Source organism: Drosophila mauritiana, chromosome 2R (genome assembly GCF_004382145.1).
Source record: "Drosophila mauritiana strain mau12 chromosome 2R, ASM438214v1, whole genome shotgun sequence".
Classification (NCBI taxonomy): Eukaryota; Metazoa; Arthropoda; class Insecta; order Diptera; family Drosophilidae; genus Drosophila; species Drosophila mauritiana.
In genome coordinates this window covers 10438117-10460514 of record NC_046668.1, presented here as the reverse complement: position 1 = coordinate 10460514, position 22398 = coordinate 10438117, and the positions used below count along the sequence as shown (strand labels likewise).

General features: G+C 44.2%; 1 protein-coding gene across 1 annotated transcript; it reads left to right on the top strand.

Annotated features, from left to right (window-relative positions):
• Positions 1–2743: 2743 nt before the first annotated feature.
• Positions 2744–20683, top strand: LOC117136272 (tyrosine-protein kinase-like otk). The gene is made up of 7 exons (XM_033297101.1): positions 2744–3679; positions 8172–8306; positions 8376–8537; positions 16142–17031; positions 17956–19388; positions 19451–19787; positions 19974–20683. Exons 1-7 carry the CDS (start codon positions 3628–3630, stop codon positions 20064–20066), a joined length of 3102 nt encoding a protein of 1033 aa, XP_033152992.1. The 5' UTR covers positions 2744–3627; the 3' UTR covers positions 20067–20683.
• Positions 20684–22398: the final 1715 nt, after the last annotated feature.

Sequence of the window (22398 nt, the reverse complement as noted above, 5' to 3'; positions counted from 1 at the left end):
ATTGCCAGTGTGCTTTATGCATATTTTATGGCTTTTTATAGCGTTCGAATAAACAGCGCAGCACACATCAAAGGCGTTATCCAATGGCAACTACACATGCGCAGGTTACTCCGCCACCAGGCAGCAGATAAAAAAGTAAGCGGCAAGTGCAATTAAACGACTGCGACTACGACCACCCCTGCCTGCATTTCCACCAGCCCATCAAACGGAATGGTATGGTATGGTATGGTGTGGCATGGTATCCTATGCAGCACCCCAACCTCTATATATGTATGTACTATGCACCTACATACATACATATACATATGTATAGGTGATTTGCCTTTGATCTGCGGCGGCGACGACGACATCGACATGCATTAAAAACTTGTTGTTGGGGGCCCTTCCGCTGATGTTTTTCCTCTTCTTCGATTTCCCCCCTTTTCCCTATTTTTTTTCCTTTTTTTTTGGTACTTTTTCGCCTATTTGTTTATAGTAAGTGCGCACGGGGCGGGCCTCAGCCCAAAAACACCTTCAAACGCTGTGTATAGTACATGTATGTTTATTTTGTTTAGTCTACGCAAAGGCCGCGTTACTAAAATTTATTTTAATGCCTTCTAATGTTTGATGTTTGCTATGGGCGGCATTCCGATTTGGATTCTAGCCGGAATCCGTTGCAGCTTTGGGATGCTCCATAAAATTATACGATTGTGAGGCGTTGAGTTACGGTAAGCAGTTCGAAATAATAACTTAAACATATATGGCGGTATAGTCGACAGACCCTAAAAGATGAAAAGATTTCTTTCTATTTTGGCCAGGAATAAGTTGCAACTTAAAAGTTAAACTTCCGAAGAACAGAGCCATCAAATTTGTAACGATCTTCTAAGGATATATTTAAGACTCCCGAAAAAGAGTGGGATTTCGAAAATAACATTTTTTAAATGGAAACTTTTTGTATATTTCAGATCCTACTGATTTAGCAAAGTATAAGAGGGTCTCATATTTTTGAAATAAATGAAGTTGTGGCATCCGGCGACTTATCCAATTAACATATTACCCCTTCGCAACCCCTTTGCGATATGAAAAGTTAATACAATATTATTAACACACCATTTGCAGCTTCGGTTCGCACGATCGTTTGCACCCCAAAATCAAGGAAGGCGAAAGGCGAAAGGGAACCAAATTCGAAACAAGGCCTATAATAAAACATAAGCCCTACATTCCAGCCAGGCCATGGCATAAATCTCCAACTTTATGACATCAATAACTGTCGTTCGTCCGAGGAGTCAGCGCGAGCACTGGCAAATGGGAGGTGGAAAAGCGCACTGGAGGCCCAACTCTGGATGGTCCCTGCGCCCTTCTGGGCATCGCCATGGCCAGCCTTTGATAACCGCACACACGCATTTCCACGCAGATATAATCACAAAGGGCCCGGGTCTGTTAATCAGGGGCGGGGTTGGGAGTTTGGGGGTAGGAGGAAATGGGGTGGGCACCACCCCTCTTCGGATATATAGTTTATACAAATGGCAACGGCAGTTTACGACTCTTGGGTGTCAGTCAACGCCGGCTAAAGGATCAGCTGCAATTGTTTTTGTGGCTCTTCGCTTGGTTTTCCATTGTGCGGGGTTGAAAGGCCTCGTAAAAAAATCAAGCGGAAAACTATAAAATGGAAATCCACACACACTCACGCACAGTAGCACCATTGGACTGTCTTAGGTGCACAGCAATGTATTCGATCTATTAGAATTTGTTTATCTTTATAAATATTATATATAAATATTATATATATATATTGGAGAGTATAACATTTTACCTATTCAACAATTTCATAGAAAACTTCTACAGTTTTATAATCATTATATGCTTAAAAGCCGAAACAAGCAGTCAAAGGATTCAATTGGATTTAAATTTAGAAATATAAGTTATTGTTTTTAAATTGGTTTTGCTGCATTAAATAACATTTTCTTTTATAGAATTTTCTTTATATAGAAATAAATTTAAGATTTTCTACATTTCTTTGAGTGTGGAAAATTGGTAGTGGAAGTATCTTGCAGTTTCGTTGAGCCACGCGCGTATTTCTGCTCGTAAAAGCAGCAAGCCACCAATGGATTTCCTCCCACTGCTGACCGGCCACCCCATTTTAGCTGATTCTTGGTTTGGTCATTAAGACGCATTATTGTTGGGACTCAAAAAATGAGGGGGGGAAACGGTTGGATGATGAGACAGCGGGCGGTTTGCATAGTGACTCTGATCTGATTGCCGACAACTGATAGCTTTATTTCATCAAATGAAATTAGGAAGAGTGTCGGGTTCAGCTAGGGGGAAAAATCGCAAATTAAAAACTCATGTTTGATTTAAACTCATGAAAAAGTTATAAGTTTTTAATCACAATAAACTAATTTTACCACAACTCAAGACGATCATATTATGTTGGTTGCTTTTTAGAATATAGGTGATGGTGTTGCCTAACTTTCTCACATTAAAGTCATCATTCTAAGGACCACAAATTTGTATTTTAAATTGAATGAAACTTGTGAGTTTAGGTCTTCAAAATTCCACTTCAAACTTGCCGCGCGACAAACGACTGCTGCAGCTCGGCAACACTGGCAGAAATACAGGGCATGCAGGAAATACTGGGCACGAGTAGGTATATCGCTCCGGAGAGAGTGCTAACTGAGCCCAGTATTTTCCACTGAGAGAGCGGCAAAAGCCGGTTCACACCAACAACTTCGAACAGCCGGCGGAGTTCAGTAATAAACAGACTTCGAACGCGTGCAGTTCAGATTGAGATTGAGGTTCGATTGGATTCGAGATATCCAAGTTCCCTTCTGCGATACGTTTTGTTTAGCCGAGTTTGCCCCGACTAAAAATCACCCACCAAAGCCGGTTCGGGATGCGATGATGCCAAGGATGCAGCTGATGCAGCCGGGCTCTTGTATCTTTAAGATACAAATTAAGTTGATTTGTTGCGCTCGCGTTCTCTTGGGTAATTGAACCCCACAGTTGGGCTCCTTGCGCCCTCTGCCGCGCGGACTTCGTTCTTCGGTCTTCGAGCATTTCGTTGCATTTTGTGTATCTAGATACCTTTGTCGGTATCCGTATCCGTCGCTTGTCAATCTGGTCGCTGATAAAAAAGCAAACGCAAACGCGAACGCAGCCACGAAACATAAACCAGCCGTCAACGGAAAATAAAAGTAAAAAGCAACAAACAGCAAGTGGCGTATCAGTTCGTGTGTTCGGTGATAAATGCATTTCATGCGTTCCAACTATGTAAATAGCAATTTAATTTGAGTGTCCACAGTAAACATAAAAAAACCGCCCTGGACTCCAGTCACCACCACCACCAACAACACCACCACCACCACCACCATCCCCGGTGGAGCCCAGTGATCCCAGTGAAACCCCTGAAAAGGGCAGTCGTAGTCATCGTCGTCGTACGTCTGTGCCATCCAAATATTGAATATTTACAAATGCGTTGAGTGCATTTTCGAGTGGCCGGCACTTACAGTGACTATCTGGTGGATGTGCGAGTGTATTCATCGGATTGCCAGCAGCATAAAACTTCGTTTTCGATACTGATCCGATACGCGAGTGCTTATATATATTTTTGTGTCGCTAATTGAGAGCAAAGGTGTCGAAGTGCAGCGGATGACTGCCAGGATGAGCTCAATATACGGCCTGGTCATGGCTTTGATGATGGGTAAGTGGTCTTCTACGATTGGATTTTGAGAGATTGCCTTTTTCTCGGGGGGTTCTTTGCAATCAAATTCATTTCATTTGCTTAAGGGGTTTTCCATTCGCATTTATTTGCTTATTTCGATGTCGGCATTTGGCGATTGCCTTTGCAACTGGATCGCTCGGAACTTCAAAGGAATCACAACATTTGTGTTGCGTTGAATATTGGCCATTCCGTCTTGGGCGAGACCACCCATAATGTGGACTCTATTAACCTCGAGGGCTTTGCCATCCAAACAGAACTACTCCTATTTCCTTATTCTTCGAGGGCTATTTTGTGTTGCGAAGAAAAACCGAAAACCCAGAGAGCCTTTGTCTCTGGCTATTCAATTTGAAAGGCAAGCGGCGTGCAAAATGACTCAATTAAAAGTCAGCCAGGAGCCACCAAGCTGGCATTACTAATTTGGAATAGGAGTAGGAAAGCAGCGGGAGAGGAAGCCGAGGAAAATTATGAGTCTCCAGGACTCAGTTCAAAATGAAGTCATTTGGGCAAACATCAAAAGCCAGCGAAGAAATGCGAAAAATGTGACGAACTCACTAACACAGGCAACAATTGAGGTCCTTGCAGCCAGGTTATCCTTTTCAATGACAGATGTTGCTCATTAAAAACTTTTCTTTAGATAAAGTAGTCAATTTATAGGCAGATTAAATACAGTCAACTAAATTACTCGCTCGGAACAAGAAAATATAGTTATAAAACTAATAAATATTTTATTTCTATACCCTTAACATCCGTTCTGTTTCAATAGATTCACTAATTATAAATACAATTTACTATAGAGGCATGTTTCCGAATATTTTTCCCAGTGCTAGCGCACACACACACTTGAAATGAAAGGACCATCCTGCCAAGGATCAGGATACCCACTTAAAGTGAGACAAGCGACGCCGAAATTTCGGCTAATCAAATATAGTTTACAGCGGGGATTATGAGTGGGATAAGGATCGAGTCCGAAGGAGGGGGATCTCGGGTCTCAAGAGGGACACGATTATGCAAACGGAGGTCCTTAACAACGCATGTGTGTGCGTGCGAGTGTGTGTGTGTGTGTGAGACAGGACAGAGCTGAGAACTGCTGACTGTTAAGTAGCACAAAGGCAAACAGCCGCTAACAAAAGCCAGCCGGCAGACAGCGAGGATAGGGGATTCGGATTCGCATATTTCAAAATCTGTGCAACGCTACAGAGGTCCATTATTTGTATGGCAAATAATGTGGCTGTCAGTGTGTGTGTTCTGTGTTTGTGTGAGTTCCTTTTGTGTGGCAGTCATAATTTGTTATTCAAGCATGCAAAATGCTGCATGCAACATGCCAGGCCAGAAGCAAAAGCATCGTACATCCCACATTAAGGGCAGCTGTGGCAACTACAAAACTCCCCTTGGCCAACCTTTGCCACTGCCACAGCCACACCCCCCGCCCCTCGCCCTTCCGCCTGTCTGCATCCTTCGGCAACCTTAAAGACTTCCAGTCGAAAGTTCTCCAGAGGGCTCTCTCTCGAAAATTGTATGAACTAGTCATGCATTTGCTTAGAAAGCCGGGGTATAAAAGGGAATTTCAGGATTTAATGCTGCCTTATAATGAATCCAATTTATTAGGCTGTGTTCTGTGAACAACTGGTCTCCGTTTGAGATACTTTGAATTGAATGCAGTATCCTTGAGGTTTTCTACTACACTGGATTGGCTAATAAAGGGGGTTTTCCTATATGATATGTAATAGCCATAAAACTAAGATAGGTATATCTCACAAATAGCGTTCAAAGAAAGCATATCCAAAATGATATTTCTTAACACATAAGAAGTAAGAGAATACATAATAACTTTTGAGAAAAAATGACTTGCAGGCAGTACGATTCCCATTTTCATGTTGTTAAATAAATTTTGTTTGAAATACAAACGAAATGATTCATAGAAGCTCAATTGTAGTTGAAGGGAAAAATCCCTGAATAAAACCTTGTGAGTGATTATTAGCCATGCTGTAACCTTTAAATTGAATTCCAACTCTATCAAAGACCATCCAGTCCTTTTTCTGGCCATTCTTACCCCTGAGAAAACCCTAGATCAAACGTTTGAAGCGTAATTGTCAGACACAATTCCACTTTTCATTCAGTGCCTGTCTGTCTGTTGACTTGCAGTTTTCCAGCACCGCTTTTCCCAGACAAATGCCGCACATTCCAGAGTGACAGTTCAGTTCTAGCCCCCCATTACCAATGCCAACCCCCACACACACTCACGCACACAAAATCAAATCAAAACGCCACCCATGGGGCAAGTTCAAGTGGCTGCCACAGTGGGTTGCCTGATTATTACTACAATATTTCGCATTCATTGTGCTTAATCGACGAATGTTGCCGCACCATTTGTGGCAGTCGAAGTTGGATCTGTATCCGCATCTGCATCAGAATCTGAATCTCAAGATGCTGATGAGCAGAGGAGGCCCCAGCAGTGGGCCTCGTAATACTGCCTGCTGCTGACTTGCTGATTTCGGTTATTTGAGCCAAACAAACGAACTAATTATCACACACACACACCCGCGAAGAGGGTAAGTGCGAGAAAGGAACGATGCACTGAGAAAAACTTATTTGCGTTTCAAAAGATGTTAAATAATTCAATTGAGTGACAAAGTTCCGAGGTCACAGTGTTGAAATGTCGTTTTTAATGGTTTTAAATTTATAAAATCAAAAAACCTCACTTGGCTACCCTTCTTTTTCACCAGTGTATGTCTACAGACAGATCGAGATGGGCAGTTGGGACCGGGACTGCCCGCTGTTCCGTGGCTCTGTCGCTGATGTTTGCAGCATCAACACTTTTTCAGCTTGCTGCTCGGCGGCTCCAGGAGGTCCACCTCCTGCTCCACTCCTCGTCGTCCCTCGTCGCTTTCCGCACCCTCTCACGCATTTTTGTGCCCACATCAGCGCAATCAACGGACTGCGGAGAGCGGGACGCATATTTCTTTAATCGACGCCCAGTAACTGAATTTGTTCCCTCGTCTCGTATCGAATCGACTCAACTCGACTTGACTGGAACTCGAACTCGTTTTCCGCACGGCAAATTAAATCGATTCAGGGGAGGATCGAGTCGAGCAGGGGCAGTTGAGCCCAGCCAAGTGGAGGAGGAGGGCATCCCGGTGCCTGCCCAACTGCCTTTTCGGTTGGGCCGTGTATCATAACACGTCTGTCGGCGATGTGACTGGCATATGAATCGCATGGAGTCCCTCCTCCGAACGACGAAAGACCAGTAATGATGTTGTGGCTGTTGTTGCGCCGCTTATTGATTCCTCGGCGCGGTCGTGCTCTTGGCCAAAAGGAACTGCGCCCGGGACCCACAATCTGAGGTGTTGTCTCAAATTGCTCCAATTAGTGGCCAAATATAATGGTGGCCGTTTTGTAGTTCTTGTTCATGTTCCTGCTCCTGCTCCTGCTGCCCAAGTCGTATAATCAAAAGTAATTGCGTTTGAATTGCTTTTCGTTTCGAGTTGCGGTTGGGAGTTATGTATCTTCTGGCCATATCTACTCACTTGACTTTGTAGCCTCGAATGGCGCCACTTGTGGTCTGGATTTAAACAGCTTCGATATGAAAAGGTTCTTCGCTGGAGTTTGTGGGCAGCTCATTTGGTAATCGCCATTGAAATGCATTCATATTGGCCACAACTGACCAGTGAATTGCATTTTAAATGCAGCAAATTGCATTCGCGGCTGTTGATTTAATATAATAACCGATTTGCATTTACAAATAAAAGAGAAACACACAAATTAAATGTATAAAAACATTTTTGCTCTCGAAATGCGTTTATTTTCCGCATGGTTTTTATGGACGCCTTTTCCTTCTGGTTTTTAATTATGTTGGTACAAAACTCTGAATACGTTTTTGTTTGTTTTTTCGCCATACACCATATTGTAATTTTGTTTAAGGACACGCAACTTTGGATGGTTTCTTCTCAATGCCTCTCGCTGATACTCTATAAAGTGTATTTTTTGAAATTTAATTGCAAAGTTCATTTTATTTAAGCTGCTTGAACTTATATAATTGTATAGTTGGTAATAGCTTGTCTCATAATGTAGTTTTATGATACTTAATAAGTATCTTAATCATTAAAGCTAAAGAGTATTCAAAAGAGGGTTATTGGATTTTAAAAAAAACCTCTGTTTTTGTGCTTCCGCCCTTTTTTGAGTATTTTGTTGCTGGTGTTTTTTGTGCTCCTGCCCCTGCAGAGCGCTTTACAAAATTACGTTTGCGTTAAACACTGTAATTTAAGCAGCTTAAGCGCATTTAATTTGTTAAAACCACTTTAATTAAACGAAATTATGGTTAATGCACTTTTTTTTAGTTAATTACACCAAATTGTTCGATGTTTAATTTAAATTTAAAGGACTTTTGCCAGAGCAAATTCTCCCCTTTAATCTGTATAATGCCTGTAATGAGATCCAGTTTACTAATTTCCCGCGCTTATTTCTATAATTACAGCTTCCGTTTTGGCCAGCTCATCGCGTTTCCAGCGAGTGCCCCAAAGTCAGTCCGTGGTGGAGAATGAATCCGTGAAATTCGAGTGCGAATCGACTGACTCCTACAGCGAACTGCACTACGACTGGTTGCATAATGGTGAGCAGCGCGATTTACATATCCCATGGCCGTGCATTAAGCATTCGCCTTCCTTGCACTCCATTCCAGGTCATCGGATTGCGTATGACAAGCGTGTCCATCAAATCGGCTCCAATTTGCATATCGAGGCGGTGCGGCGCACGGAGGATGTTGGCAACTATGTTTGCATCGCGACAAATTTGGCCAGCGGCGCCAGGGAGGCGTCTCCGCCCGCCAAATTGAGCGTGATATGTGAGTAGTTATATTCCCAGTTTCAGTCCCCATACCAATCCCAGTACCCATGTCACTCCAACTCCACGACCCACAATTGTTCGCAATAAGCAAATTGACTGATGGTTAAGGGCGACAGCAAATCTGTCTTTGCTTGGGCAAATTAACAAAGCGAAATTGAATTGTAAGCGGGTAGTTGAGAGCACTGCAAAAAACTTCTATTGATATTGTAACATATTTATATCTAAAACCTCGGATTAGAGCTTGAGCCATAAACTTTCATTGGAATATTTCATATAACTTACCTAGTTGATTGTAACTACTGCACTCTGTAAATGCTCACCGTTTTCTCTGCGTGTAATTGCCATGCATAGGGCAAATTCATTTGATTAATGCTGCATTTAATGGTATTCCAACCCCCCTCCCAACCTGGCCCAAACCCCCCTTTTCAGTTACGGGCAAACCACAAGACAACAAGAAAAGGTAAAGAGGCATAAAAACGCAACCGAAGCGAACGGAACGCAGCCCAACAAACCGATGAAAGATAAAAACCGAAAGTTTTGATGTACATGCGTCAGATCCCATGCTAACCCAGCCCCTTTGCCCACGCCCCCTGCCCAAGGCCCCCCTCCCCACCATTAACCCCTCGCCCAGAGCTACAGGAAGTGCAGTGCAGTGCACAGAATGCATCCCATGCATCGGACCGTGAAGAAGAAGACCCTGGTCGCAGAAGAACCACACAGAGAAAGATCACATGGTTCTAAAATCTTCTAAAAGCTATGCATTCTTAAAGTAAATTTCTTTAATATACTTCCATTCTAAACTGAGATAACAATCTTTAAAAGTCAAGTTCCTTGCAATTATGATATATTGCAGATCATATCTCAAATCTGATATATCTTTTAAATTCTTCATAGCTGATAAAAAAACAAATTATTGTATGAGCTTTAAGTTTTGACCAATACGATTAGTTAAAATATCTCTCAGTGCATCGCTGACTTCCTTCAAGTAGCAAGTGCAGTTGCAGTTCTTGGCCTCGTGTTGAGGCAGCGGCGTCACGTGATTGATGTTCATTTAGTTGCGTTTGCCTTTAAGCAGAAAAATGCATAAATTTACCAAATAGCTCCCCCTGCCTTCCCCTACTCCACCATCTTCCTCTTTCATGTAAACAAAACGCGAGTTTTATGCACAATCTGGAGTGCATGTGTTTGGGGGCCCTCCAATATGCGGGATACATATATATCTGGTATCTGCTATCTGCATCTGCATCTGCACTTGTATCTGTATCTGTAGCTGGGCTGTCAGCGCGGCCACGGCATCCGAGCTGTGATCAAAGCCACCCAACAGCAGGGCATCTTCCCTCCGCCGTCGCTATTTATACACCAGCCTCATCTCAAGTGTTTTTAGCTAATTAATTAACTAATTAATTTGTAGTTTCGGGAGTTGATTTTAATTGCCACAGCTCCCCCAAAAAAACAGCTGCTGCTGAAAAGCGTGGAGAGTGTATATACGTATTTGTATCTTGGAGGGGATGTATCTTGGCGCCAGCTGAAGCTAAGTGGGTTATGTGATTACCACCTACTCCTGCCCAGCTTGCATCAATCTCATAATTCTTGAGCAGCAGACAAAAACTATTAAAATATGCATGGCACAGTATGGATGGAGATGGTGTCGTTGCTCCTCAGTTTTGGGGTTCGCTAACTATTTTATTCAGGACTCGTCGCCATTGTGTCCCCTGGCTGCATTGTCTTAGGCAGGATTTTCCCCGTCTGCACTTTTCTCGCAAATAAGTGTTCAATTAAGCGCGAGAAAAGTGTCATTTTCCTATGCGACATTTAACAAATTTGCAATGGGGTCTGGAAAATAAGAAAATTGTGTGGATGGGAAAGGCATTCTGGTAAAAGCTCATTAGATAGAGGAATATATTCTGCGTCAATAAAAATAGCAGAGATATATAACATTAACATTTGAAATGAGGAAGCTTATGTATTTGTATATATGATATATGATGATAAATATGTATTGAAACTTCGAAAATAAACATATATTTAAAGAAATATTTTGAGTTTGTAAATATATTTAAGTTCTACAAAAGATACAGATACATAGTTGAGTTTTAGTACTAAAGTTAATCTGAATTTATTAAGCTAATGTGAGTAAGCGCTTCTTTAATGAAAGGCTAATGAAAATCCCAAGGATCGTTCCAATCTTAGTGGGCAAATCAAGTAAACCTCTTTTTCGGGATTCATAAAAGCGGGAAGACAAATGCTGACAATGCCCGGCGACTAACCGATGACTAGAAGGAATTAAGCAGACAGCGAAGAAATTAAACAGACAGCAATAAAACCAAAAGCGAGTCAGAGCCAAAAACAAGGACCAAGGAGAAAGCAGCCGCGTCAGACCAAAACCAGACGACTGGCTGCTCCGCTGCGAGGACGATGAGTTTGGGGCGAAGGGGCATTCCAAACATTTGCTCAGCGAAAGGGGTTGTTGGACTCACAGGACTGGCAGCTCCGGTACGGTACTCAGCCAGGATACACAGACTAACCATTGAACAGCTGAGCGGAGCTGGTGGCTAAAACCGGAGGGAAATGTGTGTTGTGCGCTGATATGTATGGGGGAAATGAAATGCAACATTAACACGAAACATAAACATAAAATGAGAAATGGCAGCAGCAACAATGGCAACCGAACCGAGCCAGCAAAGTCATAAAAACCAAACAAAATGCAAAGACACAGCAAGGACGAGGACGCGGGCACCAGGACGGGATTTGCAGGGGAATGTCAGGACGAAAAGCAACCCTCAAATCGACCGCCCTGGCACCCGGGCACCCCCAGCACATATAGACTGTTGTATCTGTGCTCTAGACACAAGTTCAAGTTGACTGCAGTTGGCAAGTTGGGTTTTTATTTTACGGATACGGCGGGGGTGGAACGCGATGCCCGGGGAGTCGCGCGGACAGGGGGGCGGTAGGTTGGGGGGAACCGGATAATTTTCATTTTGTGAATGCCGGAAAAACGCATAAAATTTTACGAGCCGAGCTCGGAGAACATTAAAGGGAGACGACGACGACAGACAGACCGAAAAACAGAAAAACAGACACGAGCTTGCAAACAGAAAATGTAGCCAACTTTTTGGCGCGCTATCCTGCGTCCTCTCTCCATTTCTAGTCCTCTCTACACAGCAAGGATAATAGCAGTTTTCATTTGAAACTATGATTAAGAAAAACAGCGACTAGATTGACTTTAATAACAAGGGAAATTAGGCATTGTGAAACTACAAATATTTCTTTAATTAAAGGCTCTTAAAAATACGTATTGGATATACTGTATATATGTGTATTGAAACACAAAAAAACTTGTATTCGAAGGAATATCATTAATTTAAACATACTTGGCAAAAGATTTTAAATCACTAGATATTAAATTTAAATTAAAACATAAAATTTCCGACCAATTTTTTCCTCTGTGCATCTCTTTCAACCACTCTTTTCCTAACTCTAGGATTTTCTTTATATTCCTTTTTGGCATTTATTTTACTTTTAGCTTTTCTGTGCTGCTACACGAGTTGATCATTAGCAACTTTTGGGGAAAGCATTACGGGGGCAAAGGGGCAGCAGGGGCGCAGTTCAGGAAATCCCCCTTTAAAAGGGGGGCTAACTGCCCTCGCCAGAGGGCAAAGGTCACAGCAACGGAAGTCCCCTTTTTCGCCAGCCACTGGAAAAGCAGAGGGCAGACAATGTGCGATAATCGAATGTTTAACGTTTTAATTTGAAAAACGTTTGGGGTGCTGAGACATCGACTGGCCAACTTTAATTAAAGATCCAACGATAACGCTATGGAGCAGGGACACATCGAATGTGCTTCTGTCAGTCGTTGCAATAAATTTTCCATAAATATAAATGGCTGGCCACTGAAAACGGAGAGCTGGGGAAAATGGATGGGAAAATCTGAAATTCATTGATATCGAAATACGCTGATGAAAGCCACTCATCGATTTGTATCTGAGGCAAACGATCTGCGAAATAGTTAATTCGTTGAGTAAGTATCTGCAAACAATTTTGATGCATTTCCACATTTTGCGCCAATTTGTGAAATGGGTCAATAACTTGTAAGCCGCTTTGTGCACCGCACACACACAGAATGCCCAGCCAATTGAAGTGAAATGGAGTGGAGTGGCCACTGGCCAGTGTCCAGTTTTCCAGTTGCACAACTGGATAGATGGAAGCGCAGAAGGGCTGCGTAAGTCCATTAACGTTCACAATTACCGCCGGCCACTTCAGAAACTCAGCCACTTCTATGGGCTCCCATTTCCATTCCTCCATCTTTCGGTGGACACGGGCCACTTGGGTTTATGACAGCGCTGAAAACCCTTCCACTCGAGTTCGATACCCAACTCTGCCCGCCCGAAAATAATCTATTTTTGATTATCAATTAATTATATTTTCATAAAAGCGAGCGATAACAAGAAGTGCAGCACTGCAGCTCCAGAAAAAAAAAACAACAGAAACTAGTTATCTTATCGGGAGGAGCGGACTCATAGTTGACGAAATAAGACGCAGTCGGCACACTTATTCCGGGCTCTTTGGAGCTCCAGAGGCGGAGATGGGGAGTGGGTTCCCAAGACCCAGCCGATAAGAACGATCCGCTCGGGGGAACTGTCAATTTCGATATCTATAATGCTGCCCGCCTTTCGACGTTTACTTCCACTTTGTTTACCCAAGGCGTCTCTATTTTTTTATGGGTCCTACCCACACCCACACTCCTCGGCATTCCGGCAATTGTTTACAGCGATTGTGGTTTATGCTCCATCCTCGGCCAGCGAAAAGTTTAACAAATTTATTTTGTTTCGGAGTCGTGTTGGTTTACATCGTCTTATTTCCCTCGTTCCCAGTGTTTAGTGTTTACCTCGACTTGCACGTTCAACGTGTGAATGACGGCCGCCTTCCGACCGACCCCTCCTGCAACTTAGGGTTACCCCTCCTCCTCCACTAGGCACGCCCTCCCACGCCCACAGGTACATGTAGATACACTCCATGGGTGTCAAAAGATCTGCTGTCTCTGACGATGCATTCATCAGCCTAATGAGAAGCTCGTTAATTAGCGACTCGCGACTTGCTAGTAATTAAAGTTACAGTTAGTCCCACCTATTAGTCAGTGTATGGGATCAAGATTCATATAATAGTTCGTAGGATCGCAGAGGTATCTCAACATGAAGCCAAAAAGAGGTAGCACCAAACAATCTATATATGTATCTCAAAGATACTTGCAAGTTGAGGATGTTAATCTCTGGTTTTTGTATGGGTACTAGCACTTATAGTGTTAGATTATAATCGTACCTAAGGCACTTTAGAATCTTTTACCTACGAACCATAGTAAATGCCCAACCTCCTTAACGAAAATACGAATATCATTAAGCAACATTTCCCCACTTCTATGTCAAGATGCCCACCCATCAGATACTTGTGTGCCTACCTGTCGAGTGGCGAGTTGAATCCGTTACCCGCTGCTCACTTCCCCCAGATGTTTGGCCATCCATTAGATACTTTTGCTCCTCGGCTGTCTAAGTGCCAATTAGTTCACTCTACTGTCATTTTAGTCGTAACATATACCAAAAACTTTGTGCCACAAGCCCACAGAGTATATCCATCGGTACGTACTACGTACCACCGATGTACCATACAAAGTCGTCGTCGAGCTGACGGACGTGCCCCAAGAAGAGCAAATATACAAACACATTTCAAACTTTTGACACTTACCCAACGGAGACGAAAGACAGGGCTCTGTTTATTGAGTTGTTGCTGTCGGTTCAGTTTGGTTCGGTTCGGTTTGGTTCTGTTTTTCCATTGCCTGCCACCAAATAAGTGTCTACAAATATTTAGAGGCATTTTTTTCTTCACTGACTGAGTCTGCGAGACGCAAACAAAGTCGGTGCCCAAACAAGATTTATGTGCATATGTAAATTTTCTCTAACGCGGCCAGCAAACCGCAGCCATCCAGACCTGGCAAACATTCAGATAGGCAAAGAGGAGAAATATCCATAAAACATACATCATCCATTTGCCCAGATCTCGGCTCGCTCCTTCGGGCCGCAGATAAAAAATGTTTTATGAAAATTATGGCACCATCTCCGAAGGCTGTAGCAATCACACATCACATAGATACATACTTCCATATATAGGAAATCTAGGAAAACAATTTGAATAAATTATTTGGGGGGATACCAAATTAGAACTTTAAGGAGCAGCATCGCTCGGCATCCGACAATTATCGCTCGGAATACAAAAGTATCTAATTCACATCGCCACAATGGGCTGCAGATACACGATGGCAGCTACAAGATATTATGGAAGTCCGGTCATACAAAAGCCATACACAGAGAAATATATTATAATTACCACAGATTCTGATCTTCAAACCACCCAACTAACTTTGATATCAATAAAATATTTAATGAATATATTTTAGATTTAGGGCATTCACAGTATATATTTTGTTTGCTGCTATTATTTGTATTGGGAAGTATTTCAATCTTAACCATATTAGGGAATATCTGGGATTCTTAGCATCCAAGAACACCTATGAGTTTTCTCTCTGTGCAGCGATTGTGTATGCTAGCGTGTCTGCAACATGACTGGCCACGCCCCTTGCGCCTCCGGCTGCCACTAAAACATAAATTAAACCCTATGCCACGGCAGAGAGTTTAGAGAGCAGCGCATTCTTCTTTTGGACTGCAGTTTTTTTTCCCCCCCATTTTTTATGCGCTTTTCTTTTGCGCCATAGAAACTCTTTTCTCATGCGGCAATTGTTGGCAAGTACCGTTCCATTCCGTTCCGTCTGGCCAAGAAGTGGAGAAAGAAGCCGGCGGGCAGGAGAACGGGGGGCATGTGAGCATTTACATATGGGCAGCAAGGTGGGATCGAGGTGGGAGCAAGGTTGGAGCGAGAGGTGGAGCCTTCTCCCGACTGACTGACAGTTCAATTTATGCTTCCTCGCCACCTTAAATGGGCTGCCAGGCTGTGCCGATAAAGACAAAGATTGCAGCGTCGTGTTCGGCGCTGAACTGACGATAAAATGCACTTAATGCCGCGCGAAATACCCCTGCTTTCCAGTTCGAAATATGTATGTACATAGTTATAACCAAAGGGCCCCGGAAAGCGGAAAGCAGAAAATCTGAAATCAGAAAGGGGGAGCAAGCGCAGCGAATTCGCATAGTCAAGAAAACGCATTAAGGCTGAATGTATCTTCCGGATATATTATGCATATTTATGGAATGCCAGCCTATTCGCATTTCAACGGGGCTGATCAATAACTTCGCTGGCATCGAGCCTTCCGTTGGCCGAACTGCTGTGGCAACCCTCGGCCTGCGTCTTGCATTAATTCAATTAGTTTATAGCCCACACTCATTCCGCAGCCTCAATCTCCGCATCTGCTGCTACTTTTACACGGTCAGAAAATACCTATGGGAAATTTGAATTTACTTAATACTTTATAATTAATAAACAAGAAAATTAATATAATTACTTGGCTCAAATGGACATCCATTACTAACCAACATTTCGTTTATTTAAAAGCTATAATCCCCTTATAATAACACCATTCTACCCATTCATTCCTACCTTCAGATCTGGAGTCGGCCAGTGTCCAGCTGCTGGGCAGCAATCGCAACGAGCTGCTGCTCAAGTGCCACGTGGAGGGCGCCTCAGGAGATTTGGAACCGCTGGAGATCGAATGGTATCGCAATAGCGAGAAGCTGAGCACCTGGAAGAACGTCCAGCTGGATCAGCACCGTCTGATAATCCGACAGCCGGGAAGCGAGGACGATGGTCTGTACCGCTGCACCGCCTCCAATGCGGCGGGTCGAGTGATGAGCAAGCAGGGCTATGTCTACCAGTCCAGTGTGAAGTGCCTGCCCCGACTACCCAGGCGCAAGAACCAAAAGATAATGGAGTCCTGGGACAAACAGACATTCCTGTGCCGCGGCAAACGCGGAGGAGCTGCTGGACTAGAGTCACTACCCGCCGCTCCCGAGGATCTGCGCATAGTGCAAGGACCCATTGCTCAGTTGATTATCAAGGAGGGTGAGCCCACGGCTTTGACCTGCCTCTATGAACTGCCCGACGAGCTGAAGAACCAGCGCATCCAACTCCGCTGGCGCAAAGATGGCAAACTTTTGCGGCAAGTGGAACTCGGTGGCTCTGCGCCCATTCTGGGTCACTCCTTCGATTCTGGCAAGGATGCTCTGCTGCGGGAGGACGCCCGACTAGTGCTGCACAAGCAGAATGGCACCCTAAGCTTTGCCAGCATCATTGCCAGCGATGCGGGTCAGTACCAGTGCCAGCTGCAGCTGGAAGCTCATGCTCCGATTAGCTCATCTCCTGGCATCCTGGAGGTCATCGAACAGCTGAAGTTCGTTCCTCAGCCCACGTCCAAGAACTTGGAGCTGGATGCAGTGGTGGCCAAGGTTCATTGCAAGGCGCAGGGCACTCCAACGCCGCAGGTTCAATGGATTAGGGTAAGTAATCCGATCCAATTAGATTCAAATAGATGTAAATATACCTTTTTACCTATTTTTTCAAGCAAGTACTAGCACTCATTTATATATTTGTTGTACTTACTTTTGATAAGTAATAGATTGTTCTTGCAAAATTTGAGTACCATCTAACCGGTTGACATCCGCCTATTCAGTAATTGACCAGGCACTTCGGTCTTCATTTCGAGCGCTTCCAAATGGGAATGTTAGACATTTCTGGCACTTTTCCGCCCACTCCACGGCAATGATGACCACATGTCACAGACAAATTGAAAAACGCGCACTGCGCCGCTGGGCAAACTTTTGCTCCAAACAAACCGTTTCATATGCAAAACTCTATCGTGTCTATCTGGCCTAAGCACCCTTCTTCTATCTCCCGAATGGCCGAAAAACGAACCCACTCCATTTGGTGGCCATTGAGCGTTTTGTGTTGCCAGCTGTTTGCCATGGCCAACCAATTTCGACAACTGTTTGTCTATTTGGGAACGGGGCGAAAAAAGAGGATCGAACCCTTTCAAAGAAAGTTTTTCATTTGGCCGAAAAACAAACCTGGCTCAAACCTGTTCAAAGTGTATTGCGTCCTTTTTGTCTGCTTTTCTGCATTTTTGATGAAAACGCATGGCACACGTTGGCAAATTGGTTGGTAATGGTCAGCTGTCTGTTTCTATTTCTCCACTGATAGCGGGCCCAAAATGTTTCATTCAACTTTGATATTAACAGATTGAAATTGCATAATAAATTTGCATGTGTCTTTGATATTCAAATTCAAAAATTTGGGAATGCTGCGGTAATAAAGCAAAAGTAATAACCAGAAAGTGGTTGAGAAAATATAATGTAAAATGACATACATCAAAAAAGTATCCTTTAGATTGCTAACTAACAAAATACAAAATTATTTCTCTGCAGGATGGGGAAAATACCACTTTACCCGACCAAGTGGAAGTGGATGCCAATGGAACACTGATTTTCAGAAACGTGAACTCGGAACATCGCGGCAACTACACTTGCTTGGCCACCAACACCCAAGGTCAGATAAATGCCACGGTGGCCATAAATGTGGTGGTCACTCCCAAATTTAGTGTGCCACCAGTGGGACCCATCGAGACTTCGGAGCAGGGAACGGTGGTGATGCATTGCCAGGCGATCGGGGACCCCAAGCCGACGATTCAGTGGGACAAGGATCTAAAGTATCTGAGCGAGAACAACACGGACCGCGAAAGGTTTAGGTTCCTGGAGAACGGCACTCTGGAGATACGCAATGTCCAGGTGGAGGACGAGGGTAGCTACGGCTGCACAATTGGAAATAGTGCAGGTCTGAAGCGAGAGGATGTCCAATTGGTGGTGAAGACAACTGGGGATGGTTTCGCTCCAGAGGAATCCGGAGGCGATGGCTTCCTGGTCACCCGAGCTGTACTAATCACCATGACAGTGGCCCTGGCCTACATAGTGCTAGTGGTGGGTCTGATGCTGTGGTGTCGCTATCGCCGTCAAGCCAGAAAAGCCCGTTTAAACGATCTGAGCACTAAGGAAGCTGGCGGGGATCAGCCGGATGCCGCTGGCAATGGCAAGGGCTCCGAGCAGGAACCCTGCCTGTCCAAGCAGCACAATGGCCACAGCAAATCCCGATCCAAGTCCAGTGGAGATGCCCAGAAATCCGATGACACAGCCTGCAGCCAGCAGTCGAGAGCCTCAAAGAAGTCGGCCCACATCTACGAGCAACTGGCTCTGCCAAGATCCGGACTCAGTGAACTCATTCAAATTGGACGCGGCGAGTTCGGGGATGTGTTTGTGGGCAAACTTAAGGCTACCTTGGTCACCTCGCCCTCGGACAAAGATGCGGATACGGAAAAGCAGCACAGCAACAGTGAAAATGGCAGTGGAGGCAGCGGAAGTGGAAGCACCACGCTGAGTACTCTAAATGAAAAGCGTCGCTCCAAGACCTCCATGGACGACATTGAGGAGATCAAGGAGGAGGAGCAGGAGCAGCACAATCAGTCGGGTCTCGAGCAGCTTGTCCTGGTCAAGGCCTTGAATAAAGTGAAGGATGAGCAGGCCTGCCAGGAGTTTCGACGACAGTTAGATCTGCTGCGCGCCATCTCGCACAAGGGAGTAGTACGTCTGTTTGGCCTGTGTCGCGAAAAGGATCCGCACTACATGGTGCTGGAGTACACGGACTGGGGCGATCTCAAGCAGTTCCTGCTGGCCACCGCCGGAAAAGTGAACACCGCCACCGCTGGCAGCTCCTCGCCGCCGCCACTCACCACCAGTCAGGTTTTGGCCGTGGCCTATCAAATCGCCCGGGGAATGGACGCCATCTACAGAGCTCGCTTCACCCATAGGTAAGTCTTTTGAAGAGGCCAGCAAATATCATAGATACCATTGGCAATGCTTTACCTTACAGGGATCTGGCCACTCGCAACTGCGTGATCTCCAGTGAGTTTATAGTGAAGGTATCCTATCCGGCTCTCTGCAAGGACAAGTATAGCCGCGAGTACCACAAGCACCGCAACACGCTGCTCCCGATCCGTTGGCTGGCGCCCGAGTGCATCCAGGAGGACGAGTACACCACCAAGAGCGATATCTTTGCCTACGGCGTGGTGGTGTGGGAGCTCTTCAATCAGGCCACCAAGCTGCCGCACGAGGAGCTGACCAACGAGCAGGTGGTGCAGCGTTCCCAGGCGGGCTCCTTGGAGTGGTCAGTGGCCGAGGGGACGCCCGATAGCCTGCGAGAGATATTGGTAAGCATACTTATATCTAAACTATTTCAATTAAATTAAGATAATGATATTAGTCAATGATTCAATGGATAAGAATAATGGTAATTTGGGGCTTGACTATGAATATATCATTTTTGGTTTTTAGGCTTGCCTTAGATATGAAATGAATGAACTAACGATCTAATCCTTTTCTCCGTCCACTTTCAGTTGTCCTGTTGGGTGTCCAATCCGAAGGAGCGACCCTCGTTCAGCCAACTGGGAGCTGCTCTGAGCAAGGCGATGCAGAGTGCCGAGAAGTGAGGCCAGACTGATGGCTCGATCATGCCAAAAAGTAATTCGTAGTATTGTCTTAGTGTCTGCCCAGAAACCTAGTCTTAAGTTCGAAGGATAACTGCGCCTGTTCAACATGCGCGTTGCGCACTTGGTGGCACACAGAATGAAGTTAAGCAGCTACTGTACAAACACAATGTATGGGAATGGGGATATTTTCGAGAATAGTATTGCGTGGTGCTGCATATATGTAGGTATGCAGCTAAAATGTACATAATAACTGCCACAAATATGCATTTAAACCAGTTGAAGCATTTCTAGGATTAGATCATTTCAACCTTCGTCAGCATTTAATAATCGACTTCTAAGCTAAATTAGTAGATACATATAAACCGAAAAGCATATGCATCACACAAAACGACGAGCGATTTCATTGTTTTCAAACATTGAGAAACTAAGCCAAATTTTAAGTTTAGCATTAAATATAAATCACACACACACATATTTTATCACAAGCCTAGTTATACACTTTTAGAGCGTAAGAAACAAACAGCCGAAACAATTTTATGACTAGCCATTTAAGCTTTGATGCATGTTTACAAAACATTTAAATAAACCCGAATAAATAAATTTAATCAAGGCGAAAATTTAAAGAATCAGCTTTATTTCGAAGGGGAGAGATGAAACCTTCGTGGGCTACTACTTTTTATGGGCATTTCATTTGGCATGGCAAATTTGTTGAGGGTCCTTTGGGCCTAAGCGGACTTGGCTCATTCACACTTCACTTGATTTGAAAAATGAGGGCCTATTGAATGGCGGATTGGGCCGTCTTGCCTCCACGTCTTTTCCCAAAACGATTGACAAACAAACATGGCAATAAACCGTAAAGTTGCCTCGGCTTATTGGGGCTTAAAGTTGCCGCTCTCCCCGATTTTTGCCGGAAGTTCCAGCGCCTACGTAGCCAACAAAGTTTCGTCGTGCGAAAACTTTGGCCAGGACCGAATCCAAGCGATATTTGCATTTGAATCAGCAGCAAAAACAACACCGTTACACAATGAGTTGCCATTTTCCTAGCCGCCTAGTGCAAAGGCTGCTTAGCTTTTCCTGGCACGTACAAATATCTGCCTGTCATGAATATCAAGTGCCTTCGAAAAAAGGTTGATTGAACCAGTTGGTTGGTAGCAGGAAGTGTGGCAGGAAAAAAAGGAAGAGCACACAGGATATGTCGGAACGGGATGGCATTTGATTTGATACTCTATTTCGGATGTAAAGGCAACCTAAAAAGATTCAAAACGTATTTACTTTCACATAGGCCACTTTTTAAAATTAAAACTTCGTGATAACTTTTAAAAGCATTAGCGAAGGAGATAAATGGGGTAACTCAAAGACTCAACTGCATTCGGAATTGGTAAAGCTGCCAAAAATAAAATCCATGCCCTGCCGCACATGGCGTATGCGCAATATTTGCAATGTTTGTAATGGAACGACAGCTGTGCAACAAAAGCCTAAGCTCGACACAGAGGCAAAACATAAAAACGCCATTTCGCATGGCTTTCAATTTATTAATATTTTATACGGGCCACTGGCAGAATGGGAATAAATAGCGGTGAACGCAAATGGCGGACGCTGAAAATGGCTTTGGCAATTCAGGCGTAAAATGTGCATTACTCATACGCCGCATGGGCCAGCGGCGGGATGACCTACACCACTTTGTTATGCCTTTTACCTGGGCGCACGCATAAATTGCACATCACATTACGCATACGCACCGTTGGCCAGGACAAACGCACAAATAAATTGCGCATTACATTTTTCGGCTACTATTTACAGGCCCAGCGGCAAAGCCATCAAGTGACTCAAAAGCCGAATGCCGGCAGATTGATGGAGCAACTCGCTGCCGCTGCCGAGTTGCCTCATTATGGAGTCCCCGAAAACATATTTTCGCATTCATCACATGGCAAAAGTTTTTTGCAGCCGCAAAAGTGGCGGAAAAGGGGGAAACCCGCCCAGCTTCCTGGCATCCTGGCACATAATTGAAGCACATCGCAGACTCGTTTATAACGCAGCCATCTCCATGGCAATCCTATGGCTGCGTGTATTGCAGAATTTTATGGATTCTCCCTGCTTTTGATGGCGCTTTCATTTGCAAAATTTCTGCACAATTAGTGAGAGGGAAACTTTGAATTGTGTTTTTGGGGCATGTTGAATGTGAGACAACTCCAAAGGGAAACCATAACTTACTTGATTAATTCAAGCTGGCTCGGAAATATGCGGTAGCTTTAATTAGTGTGAACATTAAGTCCGGAATGTTCGGAGAAAACTATTGACAGCAGATAACTGGAATTAAAAATATTAATATGTT

Excerpts from the sequence above, each read along its gene's own strand:
- LOC117136272 (XM_033297101.1), top strand. The coding sequence starts at position 3,628 with ATGACTGCCAGGATGAGCTCAATATACGGCCTGGTCATGGCTTTGATG. Across the intron at positions 17,032-17,955 it reads CGCAGGTTCAATGGATTAGG|GATGGGGAAAATACCACTTT; the intron begins GTAAGTAATCCG and ends ATTTCTCTGCAG. Across the intron at positions 19,389-19,450 it reads AGAGCTCGCTTCACCCATAG|GGATCTGGCCACTCGCAACT; the intron begins GTAAGTCTTTTG and ends TTTACCTTACAG.